This window comes from Phascolarctos cinereus, unplaced genomic scaffold (assembly GCF_003287225.1).
Source record: "Phascolarctos cinereus isolate Bilbo 61053 unplaced genomic scaffold, phaCin_HiC Scaffold_9;HRSCAF=440, whole genome shotgun sequence".
NCBI lineage: Eukaryota > Metazoa > Chordata > Mammalia > Diprotodontia > Phascolarctidae > Phascolarctos > Phascolarctos cinereus.
In genome coordinates this window covers 85,016,251-85,043,841 of record NW_027556402.1, presented here as the reverse complement: position 1 = coordinate 85,043,841, position 27,591 = coordinate 85,016,251, and the positions used below count along the sequence as shown (strand labels likewise).

Sequence of the window (27,591 nt, the reverse complement as noted above, 5' to 3'; positions counted from 1 at the left end):
TAAATCAGAACTGATTTGAAAGAGAGATTTTTTTCCTCTACATTTTCATGTCTCTGGTCTGGGACTACCTTCACAAACAAATGAGGAAAATACACATTATGCTTGTTTTGTGAACTTATTTTTCTAGTAATGCTACTCTTTCATTGGCTTTTTTTTTAAAGGCAGTTGGGGTTAAGTGACTTGCCCAGAGTCATTCAGCTAGTAAGTGTTATGTGTCTGAGGCCGGAGTTGAACTCAGGACCTCCTGACTTCAGGGCTGGTGCTCTATCCAGTGAGCTACCTAGCTGCCCCTCTTTTATTGACTTTTAACAGTACATGTTACTCCAGAGGTTGAATAGCCAGTTCCCCTAAGTTTTTGCTAGGTATTTGAGAACAGAAGTAATCAGACATAAGACTGAGGCACATATTTGATTTACAGAATAAGCAAGAAAGCATATAATCAAGATTTTTGTTTTTAAGTACATATACTAAAGGACTGTGGTTAACACTAAAGTACAAAACAATTTTATTTTTGTTTTATTTGTTGATACAAGCAATTAGATATTTGTTACATCCATATATGTTAAAATAATTTCATTAGCTTTGCTTAATGTTTTAATTTCAGTTGTTATTTTAACAGAGAAAGGAACAATATTTAGGAATGAACTTTCAGTTTGACACTATAAAAATTCTAGGATTTTAACATAAGACTTTAGGGGAAGGGGCATTTATTTTTCATTTGGCTGGAAAATAATTACATGTAGTGATGAGCTATGAGACAAAATACAAGATAATGGATTGGAAGAAGATAATGTCCAGTTAAGACAATCTAATTCTCAAAAGCAGCCCACTGGGCTTAGGCAGCGTGAGACCTGAGAGCATATAAGACTTTAAAAAGAAGTGACTTACACTGAATACTGGAAAGTTAGGACATTGCCTATGAAAAACATTGTTTGTGTGTCTGCTGATTCAAATTAAATTCTAGTTGATACTAAAATTATAGCATCCCTTCACAGTCACAATCCCTTATTCTTCCTTCTGTTAGTAGAGTTGCTTCTGAATTGTGGCTGCCTTTTTATAACCTGGAAGTGATAAAACATTTTTCTTTCCTTTTTTGAGGAAAAGAAACATTATATTAATTGTTAGATTTTATTTTGAGAGGCCCATGAAATGCATATAAGTTTTAGGCTAATTGTTTAGCTTTATTTGCATTCATCTTGGATGTTTATGTATTTCTTTGAGGTTTTTATTTTTTTTACTATTTTAAAAACATTTTGTAAACAAGGTAGAAATCTAATTTAAATGGCATTTTCATTTTTAAAAATTTTTCTAACTTTCATTAAGGTCATTCTTACAATTCATGTTTTCATTTTTCTTTCTCTAATCCATTATCATTACGATTGGAACCTTTTTTCTTTCATTTAATTTCCTGCACAGTTATTAGCATAACATGATCTGTTTCAGGATTGTCTTGGGGATCATCACAAAGAAGAACATATTAGAGCATCTCGAGCAACTAAAGCAGCACGTCGAACCCTTGGTGATTAGATATATCAGATCTCCTAATTAGACACCTTAGAAGTCAGGAAGCATGAAACTTGTGAACTGTTCAGTGCTCTCTTACCCTGATATCTGCTGAACAACAGAAATCGTACCGTGCAAATCAATTTATGTTTGTTTCAGACAAATTCTAACTGTAAAATAAACTTGGAAATGTCTGCAATTCCATGCATAGAAATTAAGCCATGGCTACTTTTCTTATCAAAATTGTTATTTATGATGGAAGAAGTACAAGAAGCCAAAGGTGTAAAGTGGTATTGGAGATTGCTAAAAAGGACATCTGGCAGGTCAGCTTGGTTTAGTGGGTGCATCAGGTTTAGAAGAAGCCTGGCTAGCATTGGTTCTCCCCAGTCAGTAATGTTCTTGTATTAAAAACAGTCTATTGAATTATTTTTTGCTGATCTTAGCAATGTAAGGATTGCTGATCATGGCAAAAGAAAAGTCACTGGAGGTCTTTTGTCAGTTATCAAATCAGAGCATACTTTGTGTGTATATGTTATTAGTCTATTCTGCCATGCACCATAACCTTCAAAGTCATGTCTTTTTAAAAGGAATGAATTATTTTTCTTTTGGTGATTCAATGTATGTCCTGCCATTTCATTTATTGAATTGTGCCTAGATCCATGTACATGTTTCCAGTATACCATGAACCACTCCTGAGGTCAAATGCACTTTTGTTTTTACTGGCTTCATGTCCTGGCTGTTGTGTTAACTAAGAACAATTTTGTTATTTTACCCTAATTATTCCTTAGAAATTGTCTTTTCCCTGCATTAGTCATACTTGTATTAAGTCTGTCCACCCAATTTGCTGCTTGAGCGCACAACTTATTGTGTACTCCTGTTGTATGCTAATATTTCACAAGTGTTTCATGCATCCTTTTAAAAAACAACAACAAAGTACTAACCAGAATAATTTGGGCAGCTGCTCATTCATTCTGCTTCTGCTTCTCCTGTGATATCTTTTAGGATTGCTTTATGCTTTGATTTCTAACTTAACTTTTAATACAAGCTAACCACAAAGATTTTCATAAAAGCACTGTAATTGAATTCCTTGACCAAAGTCAAGAAAGGCAAACGTCAGTGAGCATGGGGAGAATCCTGGGGATATCAGATATGTTTATGAGGGAAAAGTTCTGAAGCTTGGAAACCAAGTATGTGTAGGGACTCTTTTATGCATATTGATCTCAAATGTATGTGCTTTCATGAAGACAGCATCTTAATAATTGGACAACCCTTAATTTTGGGGGGGTGGATAGGTGGGAATTGATTGACTTTGGTTTAAAAGGGTGGGAAATAATTTGGCTATCAAATTATAACTGTTTTCTTGCTAGTGTTATGAAAATAAATCTTTCTTCTAGATGGGATAGATACCATTTCCTGTTCATGCTTCTGGTTTTTTGTTTTGTTTTTGTTTTATCCCTCCTCTTTTGTTCCTTTTTTGTTGGCATACATTGATCAAAAATTTCATTCTCTGGAAGCCAAATAAATGAGTGCTCTAAAGGGGCATGGATCTGTGTGTTTCAGTGGGAAGGAGACCATGCTATTAGCGACCATCTCAGTTGGGTGGGCTTCCACTCTTCTTTTCTGACTAAATGATGGTTGCTTGTCATGTTATTATTACTTTTTACAAATAAACTCTGTGTTTGAAACACAGAAATCAGGCTGCTTGCTTTGCTCTCTACTGTTAACAAAAAGGATTTGCTACAGACTTAGTGGTCACTTCCTTACTTCCCCTTTATTTTAATAGCCATCTTCTTTTTGTCCCTTTCAGGCGCCTCCTTGGTATCATAACAAAAAAAGATATCCTCCGTCATATGGCCCAGATGGCAAACCAAGACCCCGCTTCAATAATGTTCAACTGAATCCCATAGCTGAGGAGAGAGAGGAAATGGAAGAGGAAGTTCATTTGTTGAATAGCACAACGCTTTAACCTGAGGGAATCTTTTTTTTCTTTTCTTCAAAACAAGGCAGCATGTGAGAAGCTGGGATTTGGCAACATAGTTTGCAAGCCATACTACTGGAATCAGGAGTTGGTTTGGGGAGGGAGAAGAGAGAGGAGAGAAAAGAAAGTGAAGTTTTCCCCCTTTCAAATAGGGAGCAACAGCCTATCAACTCCTATTATTCTGCACTGGATGCATTTTACTACGTCCGATTTGCCATGATAGTGCAGTATGAGCTTCAGCGGAGATGATGGGGGTTCTCCAACACCCAGCCTGTAATTAGTATTGAAAAGACATGTTAATAGTCCCTGTTTCTGGAGGGATCACTTTGAATTGAGCCATCTTTGAGACTGCAATGTCTTACCCCTGCACCCCTCCCCTTTTTTAACCATTGAAACTGTTGTGTTTAACTCATGAAATGTATAGTTGTTATGCATCACCTTTCTACATTCCAGAAGAAGTTTATTTCTCTCTCTCCTGAGCTGTAACAAAGCCTCTTTAAAATTGGTGTGCCCTTTTGAAGCAGTCCTTTCTCATATTGAGATGTACTGTGATTTTATTGAGGTTTCATCACAAGAAGGGAGTGTTTCTTGTGCCATTAAACATGTAGTTTGTACATCCTTAAATGCTTGGACAGTACAGACGCTTTGACAAAAGCTGATCAAACAGGTATAACCTTGAATGAAGCATGTATGAAATTTTGTATGCTGTGGTTTAAAACAATTTAACAAAAGTAAACTTGACTCTCAAGGTTAAACTAGGATTTATTATTTTTTTTTTTTGCTTCAGACTTCATGGATAATGTGGTCTTATGCAAACTTTTTGTATTATTGATAATACTATCATACCAGTGCTGTGCAGCATAAGGAAAAAAAATACTGCTGCTCAGATAGTAAAGAGAAGGAATTATTCTGTATAGGTGTATCTGGCATTAAGTGCATGCTATAAAACACTGGACTTTTTTTCCTTGAAATTAGATCAGTCATTTTTTCTTTTCCTCAGAAACAATGGAAAATGTTCCATTGCTGACACTGAAGAAAAAATGTAATTCATAACTTGCACTAAATGTATATTTTTTTCTTAAAATTTTACCATTCTTATTTATATTTTTATGGATTAAAATTTATTAAATACTGATCAGTTAATATCTCACTTAAATAATTTTACCTTTTTAATGTGATTTTTATAGACTAATTCAGACTCCTTTACAAATATGGAGGAATGAACAAAAGTTTACATTGGGAATGAGGGTTTAAGAAGAGGTTGTGGTTGTTTTGCTTTATGGTCGAATAATATATGCATAATGGCTTTTTCTGTCCTAACTTTCACTGCCATCACCTGGAAACCTTTTCTGGTCTATTCACATTCTGAAAAGTGACACTTGAACTGGAAAGCTGCAAATATTGCAGATCATTTTATATATACATATAAATAAGAGCAAAACATTGTCCAACATTTTGTTTTGTGGTCATCTAGATTTGTAGCAGCAAAAATTTCAGCGAAATAGAATTTTTAGGAATGAGTTAGAACTATTACTTGAAACATTGGATGGAATTTAAAGTTATCTACATCATATTCTTTGGTAGGATGGGCAAAAATGCTGGAATGGCTTTTTTTTGGGGGGGGGAAGGGGAATCCCAAAAATATCTGCCTTAAATCGTGAGATAAAATGATTTAGTATAAGGAAAGACAGCACACAAAAAGGTAACTTACCCCATTGGATTGAACCAAGTGTACTATGCTGATGTGTTTTTCACTGGGAAAATGAAAAATCTGTCATAGTGAAATGTTTTCTAAGCCTGGAAAGGTAATTAGTCCAGTTCACAGGCCTAGGAATTGGTTCATCAGTTTATTTTAATAGTAATGTACCTTCAAGATAGTGAACTATGGCAGGTAAAAATTTTGGAGGTTAATCATTTCAGATACCTATTTGAGACATTGCTATCTTTCTTGCTTGATGCAAATAATTATTTTTACCCCTAGTTGCTTAAACCTATTGGCATGCCTGCTGTTGTTAAAATAGATAACCCCTTTCAGGCTCTTTTGGACATCTATAGTCAGCAGAACTATTTCTGAATTACAGTTTTGCACATTTCTGACTTTTCAAAAGTCAGTATACAATTATCACACTTGGACCCTGGGGACTGTCAGGGTTTGGATGGCTGCTTATCTTTAGTTTAAAAAATTTAAAGGAAGCACCAAATTCCCAGCATGTGACTAACCATGAACCTAAACTTGAAATACATTTAATTTTCCAAGTTATTTTCTGGTTTCTACCCACATCTTCATTGCCACTCTTCTCATAATCTGACAATTCAGGATGAAGATTCTGTACATTAATTTTGTTCCTTTGCATGAAATAAAATAAGTTGGCCACCCAGATGTGTCTTCCTGCTGAAATACAGAAGAAATGCCATGTTTCTGTTGCGGTCATTTGGTACAGTTATGGTTTGTTGCCATCAATGCTTTCAGTTTTGAGACATTAAAGAGTGGGAGTGGGGGGTGGGGTCTCCTTGTTTAACTAAAGTGATGACCATGAAACACATGTGCCTGTGCCATTCAAGTTAATTGAGCAGTGTCATCATTGCAGCCACCTTGTTCAAGCTTCCTCATTTGAGCAGGTGTGTTTGTGGTGAGAGGAGGGGGCAAGGGTGTCAGCATCTTTTATTTTTTGACTATTGTTTCAAACTAAGTAAGACTACTTAGTTTGTTCATCTGATGTTGTCTAGATATGTACTTAATATTGATCTTAATGTTTTTATTTATTATACTAGTGTAGTAAAGCTGCATATCATCACAGGAAAGTGATGACTTGATTAGAAAAACCTATTAAAGTGTATATATCAAATTTTTGTTTGGTTTTTAATTATATTCAGTAAGATAATCTTCCTTATGCAGTATAGGCTTAGTATGCCTAATTTACTGCTACTTCACGTGGAGCCCAAATAACAGCTTTCTCTGGATACGAAATTGTTTTTTCAGTTTACAAGCTACAACCCGTAGTGAGCTAAATTCTAGAAAAAAATGAAGTGGTGTCAGTAAGTTCAGCTAGATATTTGTTAAAAAGTACTATTCTTATTAAAATAAGGTATGAATGAGCCAATTGTTCCTATGAAGTTTTCGTTCTGAATGCTCATGTTTAAAGTGAGCAAGATACACTGAAGCTACTAGAAATCACTCAATAGCTTTTAAGATATGCCTCAAGCATTATAGAATTTCTGTCAAAAGTGAGAAGTCTACTACTAGCTTCCTAAGTTCCCATTAAGTATTTAAAATATTAGATTTGTACTTTTTGAAGTTTTTAGATGTGACAGGTCATTTTGTCAACAAATATTCATTGAATACTCATACGTGTAACATTTGGAATATGCAAAGTATAAATATGTGGTCCTGGCTAGTCTAGTTGTAGAAAGATAAATGTAGTAGAATGTGATTGAACAGCATGAGGATCTACATACCTCTGCATATTTAGGTTGACAGTGTTACCTGACAACTCTTATACTAGGGGAGAGTGGGAGATAATAAGAGCATTAAACTGGCAATTAAGAGACCTTGATTATGTTCCTAGCTCTGTGCACTTGGGTAAATCAGAACTTAGGTGGACCTAATGTAGCTTCCTGTAAAAAGAGATGGCTGGATTAAATGATCCCCAGAATCCCTTTTAGCTCTCAGATTTGCTCATTCTATTATTTGTAGCTTTAACAAGCTGCTTTAGTTGGCACTAGTAGTACTAGTACTACTACTAGTAAGTAGTACTAGTAAGGGTACTGCTACTGGGCCTGGTCTTAGCATTTTAGTTTCAAAATTGTAATAGTTCAATGAGAATCTAGAAAAAACTAGCAGTACCCAATTCACAAAGCCATATACTAAAAATAACTAAAATAATAGGATATTTATAGGCTGGCCAGATGAATTTTGTGGCCTTAGTAATTTATAAAACCAACTTCACTACAGAATTATAGTGGCTGTAATCTGCATGGGTGAAGTACCACACTGGTATGGCCATAAGTCTTCCAAGCATTACTTAGCATCGAGGTAGGCAGTAGAACTAGCATTCTCATTTCACAGATGGAAACGTCTTGGGGAAGTTTCTGACTTGCCTGTGGTAACATAGCAAAAATGAGCTGGGAGCTTAAAACATTTGAGGAATTGAGAATTCTAGCTTAAAGAGGGGGGAAGAGTGGGGAGGGGATGACAGTCAACCTCAAATATCTGAAGGGGTGCCATGCAAAATAGGGATTAGTTTTGTTCTACTTAGCCCCAGAGGTCAGAGATTTTTGTTCAATATGAGCCTCCTGACAATTAGCTATTCAGAAGTATAGTAGCTGTCTTGAGAAGGCAGTGGGTTTCCCTCCAGCCATAGCCCTTCAGGTAGTATAGCTGACCAATTTTCTTTTTTTTTTTTAACATGGGGAAGGGGGAATGGGACAGAGAAGAACAAATGTTATAGGAGTTCTTGTTCAGAAATTTTCATTCTCCAAAGGTAAGTGTGGGTCCCTTGGCAAACCAGCTCTTGAAAGCTTTACATTGGTTGATCTTCCATGGAAATCTTACTATTCACATATTTAAAAAAAACAAAACTGTTTGGCTGAATTTTATAAGCTTTATTTAATCACAGTTTTCAAATTCTTTCAAAAAGGAAAACCCAAACCAAAACTATTTAATAATTTAGTGCTCCAAACATTATCAAACATTTAACATTTCAAAACACTTTTATACCATTTCCCATTCATGTTGCAAGTTGATCTACATTTTCTTTGCTTCTGTTGGCCAAATGAGCTTCAATGATCTCTGCAAACAAATCCCTCTTCAAGAGCTTATAGGCAAGAGGTAGAAGCTGACCAATAACCTTGTGAAAATACTGGAAATTAAAATATAAAAAACTTATCCAAAGATAACACAAGCCCGACAACAGCAGCTGAAAATGTTACCTGCTCAACTAAACTTCCTTGCTCTTAAGTCATTTTAGGTACCCTAAAATGTGTTATACTCTATTACAACTCCTTTGATGTTTGGTTTAAGTATAAGACACAAAAAGAAGCTAAGCCAACTTCGTTCATCAGTGTAAGGGAAAAACCATAATTTTATATGTCAAGTAGGATTTTCATACCAGAATATTTTAACACTAGAGTATAGTGAAGAAAATTTGGCCAAAAGTGTCAAACTTGCTGCCTGCAAAACTCCTGAGTATAGCTAGAACCAAACTAAAATGTAACTGGGAATGTTGGATAAAAATACAATATGTATAAATTGATTTGTGGTATTCTAAGTTAAAAATGGACCACAGATCCATTTTTAGTGGAGTTTGGCACCACTGATTTAAACAAAACCAAAGCCATGGTAATACAAATTGTTTTCCCTTAGATTTGCAAAAGAGAACATTAAAAAGACGGTTGGTTTTAGAAAAACATGAAAAGACTTGCATGAAATAAGGCAGAGTGAAACAAGCGCAACCAAAAGAACATTGTATACAGTAATGGCAATACTACTTGAAGAGTAATGAGAGACTAAGCTATTCTGAATAATATGGTCATTTATATCAACTACAAAGGACTTCTAAAGGAAGATGCTATCCACCTCCAGAGAAAGAACTGATACATGGCATGGTTTCCTCTGTGTGTGTGTGTGTGTGTGTGTGTGTGTGTGCACGTGCACCACACACACACACACACACACACACACACACACGTATCAAATGTTGGCCTTCTCTAATGTGGACGTGGGAAAGAGGGAGGGAGACAACTTGGAACTCAAAATGTAATTAAAAAAAAATAAATATTTCTAAAAAAACCAAAAAGTATACATTTAATTAAATGTATTAATGAAAACAATTCTAATGCATAAGGCATTGAGACTACTATATGATGTAAGCTGAAAAACAGATTTTTAAAATGTGAATTTTAAAAAAATTTATTTGTATTTTTAATTGTTAACTTTACATTTTAATTTTTATTAACTTAATTTAAATTTTAATTTAATAAAGTTTGCTCTTAATGCTTAGGCAAAGCAGATGTAAAAGATTTTTAGAGTCCAGAACACAGGACAAGGCAACAAGACTGAATGACTTTTCAGTTCTGTATCCTAATACAGATCCTAATCTACAATCTATAATCCTAATATACATCCTAATAAAACCTCCCTGGCTCTCCTATCCAAGAGATCTGTAAGAGGTTCTTGGTGTCTCCTTTTATTTTTCCCTAACAACAGTATAACCAGAGATAATGCTGAATGGCATTTCCTTGATTGTGATCAACTGGATTGTGATCAACTGAATTGTGATTCAGTGTAAAGGATATTTTTTTTCCTAATTCCTTTCTTTTTACTTCATATTTCAAACATGACAATTTTAATAAAGCTACATGCCACAAGGATGGACTGTAGGTCAGGAAGAACTTGAGTACAAGTACACCTTTCACTGATAGATTTAAGCTGAAAGGGACTTCATAGATGTCATTGAATCTGTCTGGGTTACAGAGCTGGGATTTGAACATAGGTCCTTGTTGACAAGCTTACAGTTTTATCTATTTACACCACAATACTTCACTCCCTATGTGACTCTGGGTAAGTTATCATTTCCCCTCTAGAAATTCCCTAATACTTAGCTACTGGGCCACAGAGTTTGTGCCTGCCTTGGTACAGGGTATTCCCATGAGAATTAATCTTTTACATCAGTAAGGACTTAAAATTCTCAGTGAAACAAATGGTAAACACAAGCTAATGTGCTAATGAAAAGTATATAAAGGTCACAAATTTTAGTGTGTCCTAAATTTCTGAAAATTCATTTTATGGAAAATTAACTTGGAGGCAAAATATTTTATATTAACACCACACTAATTACTCAAGTCTACAATGCATTTGCTAGCATACAAATGAATTTAAATAACAATGTAAATACTGCTTTAAAAGTACTACTGAGTTACCACTCTACCCTGAAGTACATATGCATAAATTGCAAAGCTTTTAAGGAACTGATACAGAATTGACATAGTACTTACCTGAGAGCCATAGCAAAAAAGGTCAATTCCTAGCTCAAGTCCCATTCCATAGTCACATTCATCATTAGCAAACTGAATAAAAGTCATCATTTCCTGAATGGGGGCAAATGCTTTCATTCTTTGCTCATCACTTGATGCCTCAACAATCATTTTGCAAATTATCTTAAGATTAGCTGAAATGAGACCACATTTAAACAAGACTGCAATTTTTCAATGTGATTACTGGGTAGGTTACAATTTTTTTAAAAGTGGGAAAACATGTTTATTAATTTTCAAACTTCCTTCATACAAGGCCATAAAAAATTCCCTATTTTCATTATACATGAGTCTAACTTCTTTTTACAGTTACAATGGCATATATATTTATAATTTAGCTTTTCATAATACATTGTTAAAGTACATCATGAGTTCTGTTAAATATAAGCACTCATTTTCCAATCAAATACTTGAAAAAAAATTCCTCTATATACATAGTTTAGGAGAGTAGCATAAAATGCTCTTTATTAAGAGGTATGTGTGTGTGTATATATACATACACACACATACATATATGTATACACACACACACACATATGATCAGAACATCAACAGAACATTTGCTAAAATTTTAGTATTTCTATGCAGTGTTGCCTATCTTTTTGCTTTGGTCACACATAAACACAATCCTTTAATCCTGAAAATTAGGTCAGCATAAATGTGGGGCCATAGTAGTTTAGCTAGCTGCTGGATCAAACTAATATTCTTAGGTTACAAATTTTTATATGAAATATCTCAGCAGCAAAAAGACCCACAGAACATCTAGTATTCTATCTGTAATGACTAATCTGAATCAAGTTTTTACTCTTCCTATTCAAACTAACATTGTTTTCACTTAGGATTCTGATGAGAACATGACAAAGTATATCCCTTTTAAGTACATTTCACTGGGTTTGGTTTCAGTAGTAAAAATTTTCATAGGCTACTTCGTAATTGCAGGAGAGAAAGTTATCAGGGAAGAAAACCCTCTATTCAAGAGAAGCAATTAAGAAGGGGACACTTTAGCCATGTTTTGTCGTTTAGTCGTGTCTGACTTTTCGTGAACCCACTTTGGAATTTTCTTGTCAAAGATACTGGAGTGCTATTTTTTGAGGCAAACAAGGTTAAGTGACTTGTCCAGGGTGTCACATAGCTAATAATGTCTTGAGGCCAGACTGGAACTCAGGAAGAGGAGTCTTTCTGACTCCAGGCCTAGCACTCTATCCACTGGACCACCTAGCTATATTAGACCCATAGAAAGGGCTGAACTGAAAAAAAGCTGCCTGTGTACTTTTTCTGTACTCTTGTTTAGTAGTAAAGTCTTTAGTGAAAAAAGGTGTTCTACATAAGAAAAAGAAAAAGATCCATTCCTGAAGATAAAGGACAGAGGAAGTCAAATGAGAGAGCTGAAAGGGACTTTTAAAGATCTAGCACAGCCACTTCATTTTACAGATGGGGAAGTTATATAAAGGCATTAAACAACCTGCTTAAGGTGATACAGACTAGCAGCAGATTGAAGACTAAAATCGAGATTTCCTGATTCCCACTCTGGTTTTCTTTTGTGGTACAGGGGAAAGGGTTCTGAATTTGGAGTCAGTAGACCTGGGTTTGAACTTTGACTGCATTAAAACTCTCAGCAGGCATCCATTTCCTCATCTTTAAAGTGAAGGCACTACACCAGATAACCTCTAGAGATACCTTCTACCTTCTAAGTCTGTGATCCTATTATTCAGTGTGTTTCTGAAAAGGTTTCTGAAACTACCCACTAAGTGAAAAATAATATTAGAGGAAAAAAAAAGATTCTATACAAATTGTAACTACATAATACCTAGGAACTCAGTCACATACTGAAAGAGAAAAGAACATCCCATAGGTTCAAAAATAAGAAGGAAACTGAACACTCCCTTTTGATTTGTCCTTCGTTCTCATTTTTTTTTTTGATGAGGCAATGGGGTTAAGTGACTTGCCAAGGGTCACACAGCTAGTGAGTGTTATGTGTCTGAGGCCAGATTTGAACTCATCATCTCTTGGGATCTCCCTAGGTGAAAGGAGTGCTCCACAATAATCATCTCATAAATCCTGTGTCACATCCGATTTCCTGGGAAACTGCCAAACTTTACAAATTAAAGCATTTAAACAATACACAACACACACACACACACACTCTCTCTCTCTCATATTACCATCTGTTTCAGGGAGGTCTCTGTATCCAACATCATTTTTATCTATTGGGACAACCAGGCCTGCACTGTGAAAAGTCTTTGTCACTACCTAAGACAAAGAGGGAGAAAAAAGGTACAATTAACCCTGACAGAACTTCAGGAAAATAAGACCCTTGGGTGAAAGGATTATGTGTAATAATTTCCTCCATACAAAGCTAGTTAAATGTCAAATGTGTGAATTACAATACAGTAAAGCAACTAGTTTTTTAATCAACACACTGGTCACACAAATCCGTATCATGCCTTGGCCTAATGCCAACAAACTGTCGCTGGAATGGAAGAGAGCACATCTTTAGAACCACCAGGGTCAAAATATTTTTCTTCCAAGTGATATCATTATAGACTTATATCTGAAAGAAGAAATAAGAAAAAGGAAGGGAAGGAAGGGAGGGAGGAAAAGGGGGGAGGGAGAGAAGGGCCAAATAACAAGAAACTATTTTTATTTGGAAAATTCAAGTTCTCAAATTGCCAAAATGGGAAGACTTAAGAAGATAAAATATCTCAATTACTAAATATTTCAACATTTTAAAATATACCATTATAGCCCATAATATTTGTTTTATTTGATTAGCTACAGCTTCTCCAAGAATGCAGTTTGATTTGTTCCTCAGCCTATTCCTCCTGTCTATAACTCCCAGGGCACTATCCTGATGTAGTTATTCCTTAAATCATCTGCTTCAAGTACTGTAAATTTCTCTTAACAGAAGTCCAAGAAAAAGCAATTAAGATCTTTCACTTCTTACTAAAAAAATCCACTAAAATTTTCAGACAGAAAGTGTTGTTTCAAATTCTTTTTTGATGCAAATGTACAATTCACAAGGTATTAATCATATAGATACCAGGTGGAAGGGCATGACCAAAGTAATATTTTAACTAGATTAGGGGTGGGGAGAGAAGAGGACTTTCAAATTATAACCCAGCCATAGAACACTTTCTTCCTACTTGTTAGACCTCCCCCTCCCCCTGACCCCAACTCCCTTGCCTTACTCTATTACTTCACTATCTAATAACTTTTCCTGATTCCTTAAGTCTTCCCATACTACTCCATCTCCTCAAGGGTCACCATCAAATCCCCAAACCTAAACTTTTCCAAAGTTGCTATCCTCTCTTGAAATTCCTCCAAACTTGTCTGAGTTTTCTATTACTAGTTTGATCAAATATACTTTAAGGCTACAATCTTTTAAAGTGTAATATACATTGCTACAATATTATCATTGCTTGTTGCAAAATAAATGTTGTTTTTCAAATAATAATATATGCTTTTAGAGTATAAATTGCTATAATCCAAATTAAAGGGTAGTTATAGATAAGAACCAATCATATACTTTTTTTTTTTTGGGTTAGGCAATGGGGTTAAATCACTTCCCCAGGGTCACACAGCTAGTAAGTGTTATGTGTCAGAGACCGAACTTGAATTCAGGTCCTCCTGAATCCAGGGCCGGTGCTCTATCCACCATACACTTTCTAATGATAAAAATATCCTGTTGTTTCCTTAAGTGTCCCTAAATTCCAATATATGACTATTTTTGTCTAAACTTAAAAATACTTTTGTCTAAGCTTACAGATAATGAACCCCAAATACCTAGCACTTAGATGCTTAATGCTTACAATTGACTGAACAAACTATCACCCAAAGGGAAAAAAATACATATACTTACCTGCATAGCCAATTGCCTGTGTTCCTACCCCAAATTTGAACCAAGATAGCAGGCCAGTAATAGCATTATAGCTGTGATTTAGATAAAAGTTTTAAAAACTTAAAAAAAGACTCATGGGACTTTATGAGAGTTAATCTCCCTGGGCCACTACAAAGTTATGGAAGGAAAATATTCCTTACTGAGGGGGAAGTACACTATTTTATCTAAGCCTTTATTTCTCTCAGATCAACTAAAAGCGTATCTGGAAGAAAGTGAAATATTTATCTTCCCAGAAGCATAAAGAGTGACTGGAAAGTAGTAGGTGAGCTATCTTCTATTAAGCCAGAGCAGAAAGGTCTATTAGTAGCAACATAAGCAAGAAGAGATGATGGCAAAGTTGATGCCTTCTTGTCCATGTATTTTTGCTATAAGTTAATTTCACTAATGTCTGGAAATAGTTGTTTACATAACATCTTTGTCAAAGGAAGATGTTATTCTGGGTTTCTGCTAGTAAATAAAACAGTAGTGCTAGACAAGACCTTGAGAGTTCATCTAGTCCAACTCCCTTATTTAACAGAAGAAAAAACTAAATTCTCAATTCACCCAAGGTCACATAGTTAATGGGAAGGTTGAAATACTAGTTCTTTTTCCACTGTACCAAAATGTCCTATTCTCAAAGTGAAGGAAAAATTCGCCAATTTAGGTAGTGTGTGCTCATTATTCTCTTCCTAACAGTCAATAAATACTATAACAAACTAAGCTTTCTCAATTGGAATGAATGACTACAGTGAATTTCATATCAATTTGACATCACTCAATGAATCTGCTAACAACTTTTCCTGTTTATGACCATTACCTCAAGTACCATCTTTAACAAGATTTACACTCACACACTCTCTCTTCATTATGATGATGATGCTAAGAAAAAAAGACAGCAATAAGACCAGAAGTTACAATAAATCACACTGGATTCACAACGGTGCTCAACAAGACCAAGTCCCACCATTATTAATTCTTAAACAATTTTGGTTGCAAGACATCTTATTAAAAAGAGTAAGGTAGAAAAAAAAAGTCTGTAGATAAAATAGAAAGCTGACATGCATCTTTTCTCATCAGGGCAGCAGCAGCTACATACCACTGCTATCAGAGCACCATCCTTGTAGATGAGATGTTAGGGCAGACTGAAGTAGAATTAGGATAGTTTCAGTGGATTAAGGAGGTACAGTCATATATAACTTACTTAAAAATGAAGTATTTTACCTTGCCAGGCCTCTACAAATAAGCTAACTATTCACTGTGGTAAGAGACTAAGTAAGATACCCTTATATTCCTAAACAGCATGAATACACTCACCCTGATACGAACCTTTTCAGTAATAATGCCTTGTATTTTCTCCAAAATAGAAGAATCTTTCTGGCTGCCTACAGCTAACTTCTCTGTTAAATATCAGAATGAGTTTACTAATGAAACAATAAAGGGAGCCACATCATAGCAATATCAGTTACTTACAAAAGGGACGCTTACATAGTGTTCATTAGAAAAAATACTGAAAGGAAATATGCTGCCATTAATGTTAAGGGAAAAGGAGGTAAGATAGTTTATGGTTACACAGGAGAAAGAATTACTTCAGCATCATTCTTCAAAATGGAACTAATGGCTTGTGCAAATGGTAAAGAACTCCATTACTTAAGTCAGTAGTAAAAGATTCAACTGCACAAAACTACCCCTAAACTTGAACCACAGCAAATCTTAAAAATAAAGAAGAATCCATTAGTAGAAAGTTAAAAAAAAGTTTCTGCTTGCCTTCACAAAATGTTAATCGGATAAAAAAATTAGAAAATAAGAAGTAAAAAATGGTTGGTATTTGCTCTGATGGTAGCAATATCATTATCAGTGCAACAGATAAGCATCTACCTTCTGAGGTAAGGCTGCAGACAGAGCACATTTAACAACCTACAGAACCACTCATTCTTCAGTGTTTCTTCCTGGTCAATGATGTGATCAGGAAACCCCAAAATGGCTGTTTGGATAACAGTATCCAGCTTTCTTTAAGTTAGAGATAGGGAAGGAAAGTACTGGGATGAGAAGAAAGCACAAAAGCTTCTACGCAGGGATTGGCTGAACAGATTTAATCCATACTTTTTTATCTCTCTGTTTCACGCTCATGCTTTTTCGTTCCAAAGAATAACCCAGCTTTTTGGCTGCTTCTGTTAGTTTTTCATTTATGCTCTGTAAAAGACCAGTTTTCTTTTTATCTGTTTCCTCCTGAATTTTTTTCACCAAAAATAATCTGAAACAGAAGGGGAAGATTTCATTAATATTCCAAGTCATAAGAAAAATTTTAAATGTTTACAGGAAATATTTCTGCTACTAAGTTCACTCCAAAGTATAGCATAGTGACAGTTTAAAAGGAGGAATATAATATATTCACACTATGTATATCAGAAAATAAATAAGGTGATTACTGACAAACATTTGATTCAATAAATATTCATTAAGCACCTACTAAGTACAAGACACAACAGATACAAAGACAAGACCAAGGTGGGGAGAAATAACATGTACACAATTAAATACAAATTACATACAAAATAATACTAAGTAATTTGAACAGGGAGACCATACTAACAGCTTGAAGAACGAGGGAAATTGGGAAAAACCTCATATAACAGTGGTGGAATCCTGAGGTATGTCTTAGAAGAAGGAAGGGATTCTAAGAAAAGGTGAGGAAAGAGTCCATATATGAGGGATTCACTGTGAAAAACGTGAGGAGGAGAGAATGCTGTGCAACGGGAAAAGCTAACCAGCCAGTTTAACTAGAAATAATGGTAGAATAATGTGAAAGTTAGATAAGGAGTTTTAGATATGAGGCTGAGGATTTTTTTTTTTTTAGCCCTAGAGATGATAAGGGTTGCTGGGGAATACGGGTTGGATGGGTGGAGAGGGGAAATGTGAAGTGGGGAAGGAGAGGACTGAAGAGAATAACATGGTTAGATCTCCGTCCCAGAAATATCAATTTGGCAACTATTAAAGAATGGATTTGAAAGAGCAGAGAGATCAAGAAGAAGCTATGGTGACAGTCCGGGTGAGAGATGATGAGGAACAGGACTAGAGGCTGGAAAGATAGAATCAACAAGACCTAACAACTGGCTGAATATGGAGGATGAGGAAGAGAAGGGAGACAAGATTCCAAGCCTGAACTTTTTGTTCAGTCATATATGAACTGACCAATACCACCCTCATAAATACAGTTTTTAAGGCTAAATGTCCCTAATAATTCATCAGTATTTCCTCACAGGACTTGCCATCTAATCCTTTTATCCTTGCCTCTTTTCTCTATACCTTTACTAGTTCTTTAAAAATTTTACTTTTAAAAAAGGGGCAGCTAAGTGGCACAGTGGACAGAGTGCCAGGCCTGAAGTCAAGAAGACTTCTTCCTGAGTTCAAATCTGGCCCCAAGACACTTACCATGTGACCCTGGGCAAATCACTTAACCCTGTTTGCCTCAGTTTCCTTACCTGCAAATGAGCTGGAAAAGGAATCCTGATCCCAGGCCCAGTTGTGTTATCCATTGCACCACCTAGCTGCTCCTAGGTGAACCGTTTACAAACTGATAAACAGTCAAGGGATATGAAGAGGGACTTCTCAAGGGAAGAAATACAAGCTATCAACAGCAGTATGAAAAAAATGCTCCAAACCACTAATACAGAAATACAAACGGAAACAACTAAGTTTCACTGTATATCTCTCAGATTAGAAGAGTCGACAAAAACATAAATGACAAATGTTGGAAGGACTTCATGAAAAAAAAAGCACACTGAAATGCAATGTTGAAGCTGTGAATTGGTCCAACTATTCTGGAAACCAATGTGGAACTATGTCCAATCAGTTATTAAATTATGTATCCCTTTGACTCAGAGACACAACTACTGGGCCTAAATCCCAAAGAGAACAAATAAAGACAAGATCCCACATATACAAACATATTTCATGGTTTTTATGGTAGAAAAGAACTAGAAACTAAAGGGTGCCCATCAATTATCGAATGGCTGAACAAATTACCATATATGAAGGTAATACAAGGCTAATGAGAAATGAAGAAAGGGACAGTTTCAGAGAAACCTGAAAGAATTGTAGGAATTGATGCAGAGTAAAACGAACAGTGAAAGAGAATAATTTATACTATAACAACATTGTAACAATGAACAACTTTCAAAGACTTAAGAATTCTGATCAAAGCAAAGGCCAATCGTGATTCCAGAGTACTGACGATGAGGCAACAGACTAAATATACAAAATGAGACACATTTTTCAAAATAACAAATGTGGGAATCTGTTTTCTTGAATCTGTTAAAAGATTTTGTTTTTCTTTTTTTCTCCCAGTTGCAAGGTGGAGAGAAAAATAAATGCTTGTTACTTGGAAAAAATCTAATTAAAAAAATAAAGCTAAGACAGTGATAAAATGTCAGACAGCATATTACTTTCAGTGCATCAAATTTTTCTTTCCCTCTATGTAACTAAAATATGTTAAAGTAAATTGCAACATCCCAGAGAAACGGTTTGATTAAAGTATTGTTATCATTAAATTAAGTCAAGGTACAGTATATCATCCTGAGATATATGATAAAATCATAAAACTATCTGAATAACACTTTAAAGAAAAGAAATTAAATCTTATGTTAAAAAATTATTTTATTCTAGCCTTACTAATACTGTAACTTCAAATAGGTTTGTTTTTGAATATTTAATTGTGTCCATAAATTATATCAAGATTGAAAATTTAGCATTTCTGTTCTAATACAGTGGTTGGGGCAACAAGGAATGAAAACCTCAGTTTTCCTTCAATCAAATATTTTACTGGTAGTAAAAGAACAAATTGATTTTTAAATTTTTTTATCGTTTTCCCCAATACTCCAAAGTAAATGAAATTACTGTGAACCACAGAACTAAGATAGGAAAAAAAAAAGTATTAAATCTTACTTGACTGCAGCAAATATGTTGTCTCCATTTTGAACAATTGTACAATTTATCTTTGCCTCATTTACACCAACATATACAGGAAGTTCATCAGGTGAGTCTCTGTTAAACACAAAAATATTGACACGTCCATAACATTTCTTGCAATATCCAGGAAAATGGGAATTCAGCTGTTAGAGCTGTCAATTCATGTTGGTAAATTTCCCTTAAAAGGACATGGAACTAGCTGCTAGGTGCCAACACTTTACTCAATCTTGTCTCAGTATATGCTTTACTGAATATGGCCATATCTTAACGACTAGTAACATTTCAGGAAGCAAAATGTTAACTGGTTCTTAACAGGACTTAAGAACAAGCCTAAAATTGGATTAAAACCTACATGTCAGCTTCTAAGAACACAGCCTATAGAATGAGCAATGTTTTATTCATCTCTACCCCACAAAAGGATTATGGGACAAAAGGAGTTAAAAGATAAAAGTCCATCAAGGCTGTACTATGTGGTCTGGTGAGTATATCTTTCTTCTACCTTCCCTCAACAATTAATCCTCTTGATTCTATTGTCCTACCTGGTTTTTTGATTAAATGGTAGCAGTTCTAACTGACTGAGGTTGATAGAATTTTCTCCAAATCAACACTGCTCCCCTTTTGGCTAAATACAAGAGCTTCTTTCACCCAACCTGGATAAGAAAGTTTTTTCTCTTATCAAGGCTTCTGTAACATATGGGTGGCATAGATGGAAAAAAAGGAAGTGAGGTTTCCAGCATACTTTTTATGGCCCCATTTTATAGCTCCCCTGTGTTTTTGGTAATTCACTGAGGATTCTCATAGTTTCCCAGAAGAAAACACAAGTGCAGAGAACATTGCAAGCGTTCACCTATCTTAGAGAGAAGTTGCAGTGGCTAAGGCAAGAAAAATAGCCAAGAGACCAAACTCATTACTTTTAGATGTCCACTAAGCGAAAGATAATGTGTCATTCACTGAATCATAAAATTCTATTCTTGAGAAAGACCTTGGGTTAGTCAAGTGTATATCTACTGACAAATGGTGAAGAGATACTAGTTGCTTTCTGAGAAGATGGGGGAAAACCAGGTTTCTTACCTGAAATACCCCATGTGATACTGAGTTTTGTCATCTCCATTAACAATGGTCTGGAACTCAGGAGGATCATAGTAAAACCTCCAGTGAAGGTTAAAATTTAGGTCTGCTGATTTGTTTTGCACTTTGTGTTTTCCAGAAAGGATATCAAAAGGACCAACAAGTTGGAGTCCAAGGCTTGTTAACAGTGCATCTGTAAATGAAATTAAGTACACAAAGGGAAAAAGTTTCTGGCAGGAAAGCAGTATTAACAATACTTTCTATTCAACTGTGTATTTCTAAGTAATAATCTTACAAAAATGACAAAGTTTTCAACATGAAACAGATCCTTCTAGTGGTATATGAAGATTGTCAATTCAATTCAGTTGTTTATCAAGGAACTATTTTGTGCAAGGTACTGTGCTAGCCTCTAGGATAAGTTGTTTACAACGACCTCCTCAATTTCTTTTATACCATTAAACTTCTGGTGACCCAGCTTTCACTCTCACCATTCTACTGAAACCACACTGCTCTTAAAGGCTACCAGTAACCTCTAATTGCTGCATCCAACAGCCTTTTCCTCAGTGTTCATTCCCCTTGATCTTGTCACAAATGCCACCTTTGTCTACTCTCACTGCTGAAACCCCCTGGACTCTGGGATAGCTGCAATTTTGGTTTTCCTCCTACTTTGCTCACATCTCTTCTACTTGAGGGTCTTCCACCTACTTTTATGTCAGTTTGCCCCCCAAATTCAGAACCAGGCCTCTCTTTCTCCCTTAGAAAACTCATCTGTTCATACGGCTTTCAGCCACTGTGTTTCTATGTGAATGATTTCTATTATTCGACCAGTAAGCATTTAGTGAGTATCTACTATATTCTTAGGAGCTGAGGATCCAAACAAAAATACAACAGTCTCTGCCTTCAAGAAGTCTGCAGTCCATTGCAAGAGACAACATTAATATAAGTATATACAAAATAAATACATTAATAAATAAAAGGCAATGCAGGAGAGGTATCAGAGGCTGAAGGGATCAGGAAAGACAAGGAAAGATAGTGCTAGAGTTGAAACAAATCAAAACAAATCTCAAAACTGTACAGCACTCATTCATGTAGCTGTTAAATATTGCAACGTGTCTGGATGAATCTTTATAAAGTTCTTAGAAATTGTAAACAAAGTAAGTCAAAGAAAATATCTGTTTACAGAATATTATATGGAAAATGTTTTTATTCAAAGAGCATAACACCATAAATGAAGAATTTTCTGTAGCCACTAAAAATTTATCTCCCTCCACTTAATCCTGAATACAGCCAGATTAATTTTCCTAAATCACATTTTTTATGTCACTTCATTTTTCAAAAAGTCTTCAATGACTTTCCATTGCCTTCAGGATACAGTTCAAATTCCTAACCCTGTCATCTAAGGACATCCATTATCTGACTCCACCTTATCTCTCCAACTTTCTCTTCCACTGCTTCCCTATATTAAAACTTTTGCTCTAGTCAAGCTGGTCTTTTTTTTTTAACCTCCATGTCTTTTCCAGGCATACAGATAAAAATCTGTCCAAATGGGAAGTACATACTTTACATAAAAATTTAATTTAAAAAGCACACCTAAAGTTTTCTGAAGCTTATCTTACATGATGAAAACTTTTTCCAGCATAGAGATATTCATCAGTCCTTTGTCTGCAATGATCATAAAAAAAAATCAACATTGAACTATATCAAATTGACCAAAAGTTTTAAGCACATTTATATATTTTGTTTATACTTCCCCTCAGTGGTGGAAGAACTTATTGAGGCACCTTACCAGCTGGTTTTTCAGAATCAAGTTCTTCACAGAACTTCCAAAAGTGATAGAAATCTTCAGGCATTGAGACCTTATAGAGATTTTCCACTTCTTGTCGAAGATCATCAGAGACATCCGCCCGGGTAGATCCTTTCTTCTTCATGTATTTTGATTTTTCATGCTGCAAGTTGGCATAAAAATTATATGAATTATCAGACAATAATTAGAACTTTCATTAAACACCAAAGTTTTCCATCCCTTTTCTGGGTATGACAAAACTAGACTGATTTTCTTTGCAAACATAATGGGTTTGGTGTGTACTTTTTTTTGTTTTAAGCTAGGCAATGGGGTTAAGTGACTTGCCCAGGGTCACACAGCTAGTAAGTGTTATGTATCTGAGGCTGCATTTGAACTCAGGTCCTCCTGAATCCAGGGCCGGTGCTCTATCCACTGCATCACCTAGCTGCCCCAGTGTGTACTTTCTAAGAGGAAAATTTCAGCCTTTTGGGGGCATGGGAGTGACTGTATCTGTTAGTAGAGAATGAAAGGAAGGGGAGTCAATCTGTGAAAGGTATATACTTTATTAAGATAATAGAAAACAGTAACATAGAAATAATAAGAAAAAGAAAGAAAAGAGAAAGGCAATAAAAAAGCAAAGAAAAGAAAGGCGGCCTCTGATTTGCTTAGTTTTGTAGTGTGTTAAAAAGGGCTTTATGGAAACAGATTTCATGTTAATCATGGCTGAGGGCTGCTGCTGAGAGGGATGAGTCACTGAGGCAGCAGAGGCTTTTCTTTTGGGTCCTTTCTGGCACTATTTCTGACGTAGTCATTCACAACTACCTCCTAGCTACTGTACTATGCCTACAGAAAAAAAATATGTACAGAGATTAGCACGTATGCATTAATGGAGGGTGGGAGGAAGAAAGAAAGCAGAAGGAAAGAAAGAAAGGCAGAAGAGACTGTAAGATAGGGTTTCTTAACCTGGTGTCTGTGAACTTAAAAAAAATACTGTGATAATTGAAACTCAATATAATTGGTTTCCTTTATACTTCTATTTAATTTTATACATTTAAAAAATATTATTCTGAGAAGGAGAATCTGTAGGTTTTGCTAGACTGCCAAAGGGGTCATGATACAAAAAAGATTAATAACATCTTCCACAAAAGAACCATACCTGATTGTGTCAGAAATAGTTTTCTTTTACAGATAAAGACCACACATACCTACCCCTTCACATCTTTTGCATGAACAAAAGTAATGAAACTAGGATAAAAAAGGAAGTGATTAACTGGGGGAAAAATCTTTACATCAAAATTTTCAGATAAGGATCTGATATCCAAGATATATAGACAACTAACAAAAACATATAAGATCAAGAGCTTAACCCCAATAGATAAATGGTCAAACATTAAGGTTAAACAATTCTCAAAAAAATTACAAGAATTAGCTACCATTTAAAATAATGTTCAAATCACTGACAAGAGAAATGCAAATCAAAACAATCTTGAGGTTTCACTTCCCACCCAGCAAACTGGCAAAGCTGGCAAAAGAGGTGAATTTTAAATGTTAGCAGGGTTGTGGAAAGATAGGCATACTAATGTATTTTTGGTGGAACTATAAATTAGTCCAGCCATTTTGGAAAGCAGTTTAAAAATATATGAATATAGTGAATAAAATGTCCATACCTTATGACCCAGAGATTCCACTGATGGCAAATGACCCAAAGATGTAAATAAAAAGAAAGGCTTTATATGCATCAACATTTTTTCAGTAGTACATTTTGCGCAAAAAATTATAAACAAAATAGATGGCCACTGATGGGAATGGCTAAACAAATTGCAGCACGTAAATATAATGGATATTAATTAATTAATTGTGTTTTTATTCCTGGTGCTTCTTAGTACACTGCCAAACACATGAAGTGCTTCTAAAAATGCATTATCTAATCTAATTATAGAAAAGAAACAATAACAAATAATGAATTATTGGAAAGACAGGAATTAATGCAAAATGAAGTAACCAAATCCTTCTCCATTAGAAGGTAAACTCTTGAGGGCAGGGGCTATTTTTTCCTTTCATTGTAATCCTAATACTTAGCACACAACAGTAAAACAACACACTGCATGACTACAACGACACAAATGAACATTAATGCTGGACAACATGAGTTTGAGATGTTTATGGGACAGCCAGTTCCAGCTGTCTAACAGGCAGCTGGAGATGTGAGATTAGAAGTCAGAAGAACAACTGAGAATGATTTGCTAAAGATAATAATTGAATCCACAGAAACTAATGAGATCACCAAGTGAAATAATAAATCGGGTAGAGAAAAGAGGGCTCAGGACAGAGCCCTAAGAACACTCACAGTTAGGGGAATGGCCTGGATGAAGATTCAGCAAAGGAGACTGAGGAGGGGTCAGACAAGTAAGAGAACCAGGAGAAAGCATTGTCATGAAAACCTAGAGAAGCAAATATTAAGGAGAAAGAATGATCCATAGCACCAAAGGCTGTGCAGACAGGTTGAGAAGAAAGCCACATTAGGAAGTTTTTCTTTCTACCAAATCTAAATTTGCTTCACTGAAACTTCCATCCACTCTTTCCTAGCTCTGCCTTCTGGAGCCAATCTCTCTTCCAAAGGGAAGAAATTAAAGAAAGCATATTTGGATTCCACAAAAGTTAAAAAAAAACCCAAAACTTTCTGAAGGGTTGTCTCCAGAGGATTCCATTGGGAACTTTTCAATCAAGGGTGGATGAACTCTTGTCAAGGATGTTTTAAGCAGAACTCATTCTTGGTCAGGTATAAATTGAAGTAAATGATCTCAGAGATCAAGATCCTTTCCAAACCCCAAGGGCTTGTGAGTCTAAATTCTAAGATGTCATAGTAGGAAGCCCTCAAGCTCCTTGAGAGCAAGTATGGTTTTTTTGGTCATCGTATCACCAGAGCCTATCACACAATGCCTTGCAGAGCAGCATTTAGTCAAAAAATATTTATGAAGCACTTAAGATGTGTACTAGGCATTGTGCTAGGTACTGAAGACACAAATACCAAAAAAGGGCCCTATGCAAAAGAGCTCACATTCTATTAGAAGTAACAGGCTCATTTATAAATAAGTATAAAGTAAATATGGAGACACTAGTAGCTGGGGGAAGATCATGTAAGAGGTGAAGCTTAAACTAAGCAAGAAGGAGGCTAGGATGCTAAAGGGTGGAGGTGAGGCAGGAGCATAGTCTGGGCACAGGGAGTTCACTTGTGCAAAAAGGACAGAGACAGGAGATGAAATACTGTGTCTATGAGATAGCAAGCAGACCTGTTTTAGCTATACTACAGCGTAAGTAATGGGAACTACTATGCAACAAGCCTGGAAAGATGAGGTGAATACAGGTTGTGAAGGGTTTTTTTAAAATACCAAACTATATTTTATCTTGGAAGCAATGAATAATTGGTGTTTTTTGAGCAGGGGAGTGACACGGCCAGATCAGTGATTTTGGAAAACTTTTGACAGCTATTGTGAAGTGTGACTGGAGAGACCAGAACACAAACTGATAAATGTTTACTGAATAAATGAATTTCTAGCCTTCCCTTAGTTGTCCTTGAAAACTCAATGGGGACTCAGGCAAAAACCATAGGGTTATAAGTGTAGGGCTCGGAAGCCTTCTAATTCATCCTTCTCATTTTACTGAGGAGGAAACTGAGGTTCAGAGAAGTTAAGTGACTTAATGATAATACAAAACACTTAATAAATACGTACCAGGCACTGAGTTAAGCACTTTGCAATTACTACCTCATGTGAAACTCACAACAACCCTGCAAGGTCGATGCTATTATTATTATTCCTATTTCATAGATGAGAAAACTGAGGAAAAGGGATTAAAAAAAAAAGTAACTCATCTAGGGTCATACTAGCAGGAAGTGCCTAAGACAGGACTGGAACGTCTTAGCTCTTTTCCACTCCAAATTTCTATCTCATTGCACCACCTAGCGGCCGATTTATGGCCAGAAGGGACCTTGGAGGCCACTGAAAACAAATCCCTCATTTTATAGACCTGCAAAAAGTGATGGCAGAATTGAAGTGACTCACCCAGGGCCACACACAGCTAGGAAGTGTCTGAGGCAGATTTGCATTCAGGTCTATTTGACTCCAGACAATGTGCTAAGCAGTTTAACAATGTTTGTCTCATTTGATATTCACAACAACCCAGGGAGTTAATCCAGTTATCCACCTGGGAGTTGCTATCATTGTCCCCATTTTAAAGTTGAGGAAACTGAGGAGAACAGAGGTTAAGTGACTTGACCAGGGTCACACTAAGGCAGGCTTTGAATAATAATAGCGGCTAACATTTTTAGGCGTTTACTTACAAGCACCTGGTACTATGCCAAACGCTTTATAATTTTTATCTCATTTGATTTTCACAATAACCCTGGGAGTTAGGTGTCATTACTGGTCCCCATTTCACAGCTGACGAAACGGGGACAAAGCGGTGAAATGACTTGCCTAGGGTCACACATCTAAGTGTCGGAGGCTGAATTTGAACTCAGCACTTCCTGACTCTGGGCCAGGCTCTACACATTACGGCGCCCCCTAGCGGGAATACGATGACTGACATTCCAGAGCCTAAAGGAGGCTTAGCTCCCTAACGTAAGGAATCCGAGACCAAGTGAGGGGAGGTGATCTGCTCCGAGACACTCATCCAGCCACAGGATACACCCCCAGACCCCTTGGCCAAGGATCCGGCCGCTCCGCAGGCCTTGTCCGGGGCAGGGAGACGCGGATGGAGATGGCGAAGAGCGCTCCAAAGCTCCAGCGCCTCATACGGCAGCGGCCTCCCGCACGGACCAGTCCTTGAACGCCTCCGCCAGAGCCCCTGAGCTCCCCTCGGGCCCCACTTTTCCCAGCGCCTACCTGCGACCCGGCTCCATCTCGACACTTGCGCTTCCTGCAGCCTCTCATCCTGTCACTGCCTGGAAAAGCAGCGGACTCACAGGAGCCTCGCAACCGCCTCCTACTCCGAGCACCAACGGCAACTGCTTCCGAGGTCAAGAGCCGCAAGCTCCAACCAATCGGGAGCCGGCTTTATCGCCTCTTTTTCCACAAACTCCCTTCCACTTGCCAATATAAGGAAGAGGCCCCGCCCATTCAATGGTTTCCATGGTGTTAACGGAAGCCCCTCAGCACCTATCAGGTCCTTAAGAGGGCAACAGAAGCCCCGCCCCCAGGGTGCTGTGGCCCCGCCCACTAACGTGTGTTTTGAGCCCGGGAAGAAAGGCCCTGCCCATGCCAGAGTTCCATGGAACGGGTAAGGCCTGTGCTTCAGTCAATCAGTCAATAAACATGTGATAGGCACAGTGCTAAGCTCTGGGGATTCAGAGAAACTTGCATTTTTAAGTTAAAATTTTTTCAGTGAATA

The 27,591-nt window shown here is 36.4% G+C and overlaps 2 protein-coding genes across 6 annotated transcripts in view; one reads left to right on the top strand and one right to left on the bottom strand.

The window, feature by feature from the left end:
• CLCN3 (chloride voltage-gated channel 3) overlaps positions 1 to 5,859 on the top strand; it is a 114,700-nt gene extending 108,841 nt beyond the window's left edge. For 3 of the 5 annotated variants that reach the window (XM_020997870.2, XM_020997871.2, XM_020997873.2), the window contains 2 exons: positions 1,444 to 1,519; positions 3,311 to 5,859. In XM_020997870.2, the coding sequence (XP_020853529.1) occupies positions 1,444 to 1,519; positions 3,311 to 3,469 (235 nt within the window). In that variant the 3' untranslated portion in view covers positions 3,470 to 5,859. The remainder of the gene's footprint in view (positions 1 to 1,443; positions 1,520 to 3,310) is intronic. The other 2 variants (XM_020997872.2, XM_020997874.2) reach the window with 1 other exon arrangement.
• Positions 5,860 to 8,068: 2,209 nt separating this feature from the next.
• On the bottom strand, positions 8,069 to 27,222 carry HPF1 (histone PARylation factor 1). The gene is made up of 8 exons (XM_020997875.2): positions 27,087 to 27,222; positions 22,207 to 22,366; positions 20,424 to 20,613; positions 19,329 to 19,427; positions 16,488 to 16,638; positions 12,673 to 12,760; positions 10,475 to 10,647; positions 8,069 to 8,340 (listed from the first exon to the last, which is right to left on the bottom strand). The coding sequence occupies exons 1-8, from the start codon at positions 27,132 to 27,134 to the stop codon at positions 8,209 to 8,211; spliced, it is 1,041 nt and encodes a 346-aa protein (XP_020853534.1). The 5' UTR covers positions 27,135 to 27,222; the 3' UTR covers positions 8,069 to 8,208.
• Positions 27,223 to 27,591: the final 369 nt, after the last annotated feature.

Bases quoted from the DNA above. Each gene is read 5' to 3' on its own strand.
- HPF1 (XM_020997875.2), bottom strand. From the start codon at position 27,134: ATGAGAGGCTGCAGGAAGCGCAAGTGTCGAGATGGAGCCGGGTCGCAG. The intron at 19,428-20,423 runs GTAAGAAACCTG...TGTGTTTAACAG, and splicing joins TATCACATGGGGTATTTCAG to AGACTCACCTGATGAACTTC. The intron at 8,341-10,474 runs GTAAGTACTATG...TTTAATTTCCAG, and splicing joins TTTTTTGCTATGGCTCTCAG to TATTTTCACAAGGTTATTGG.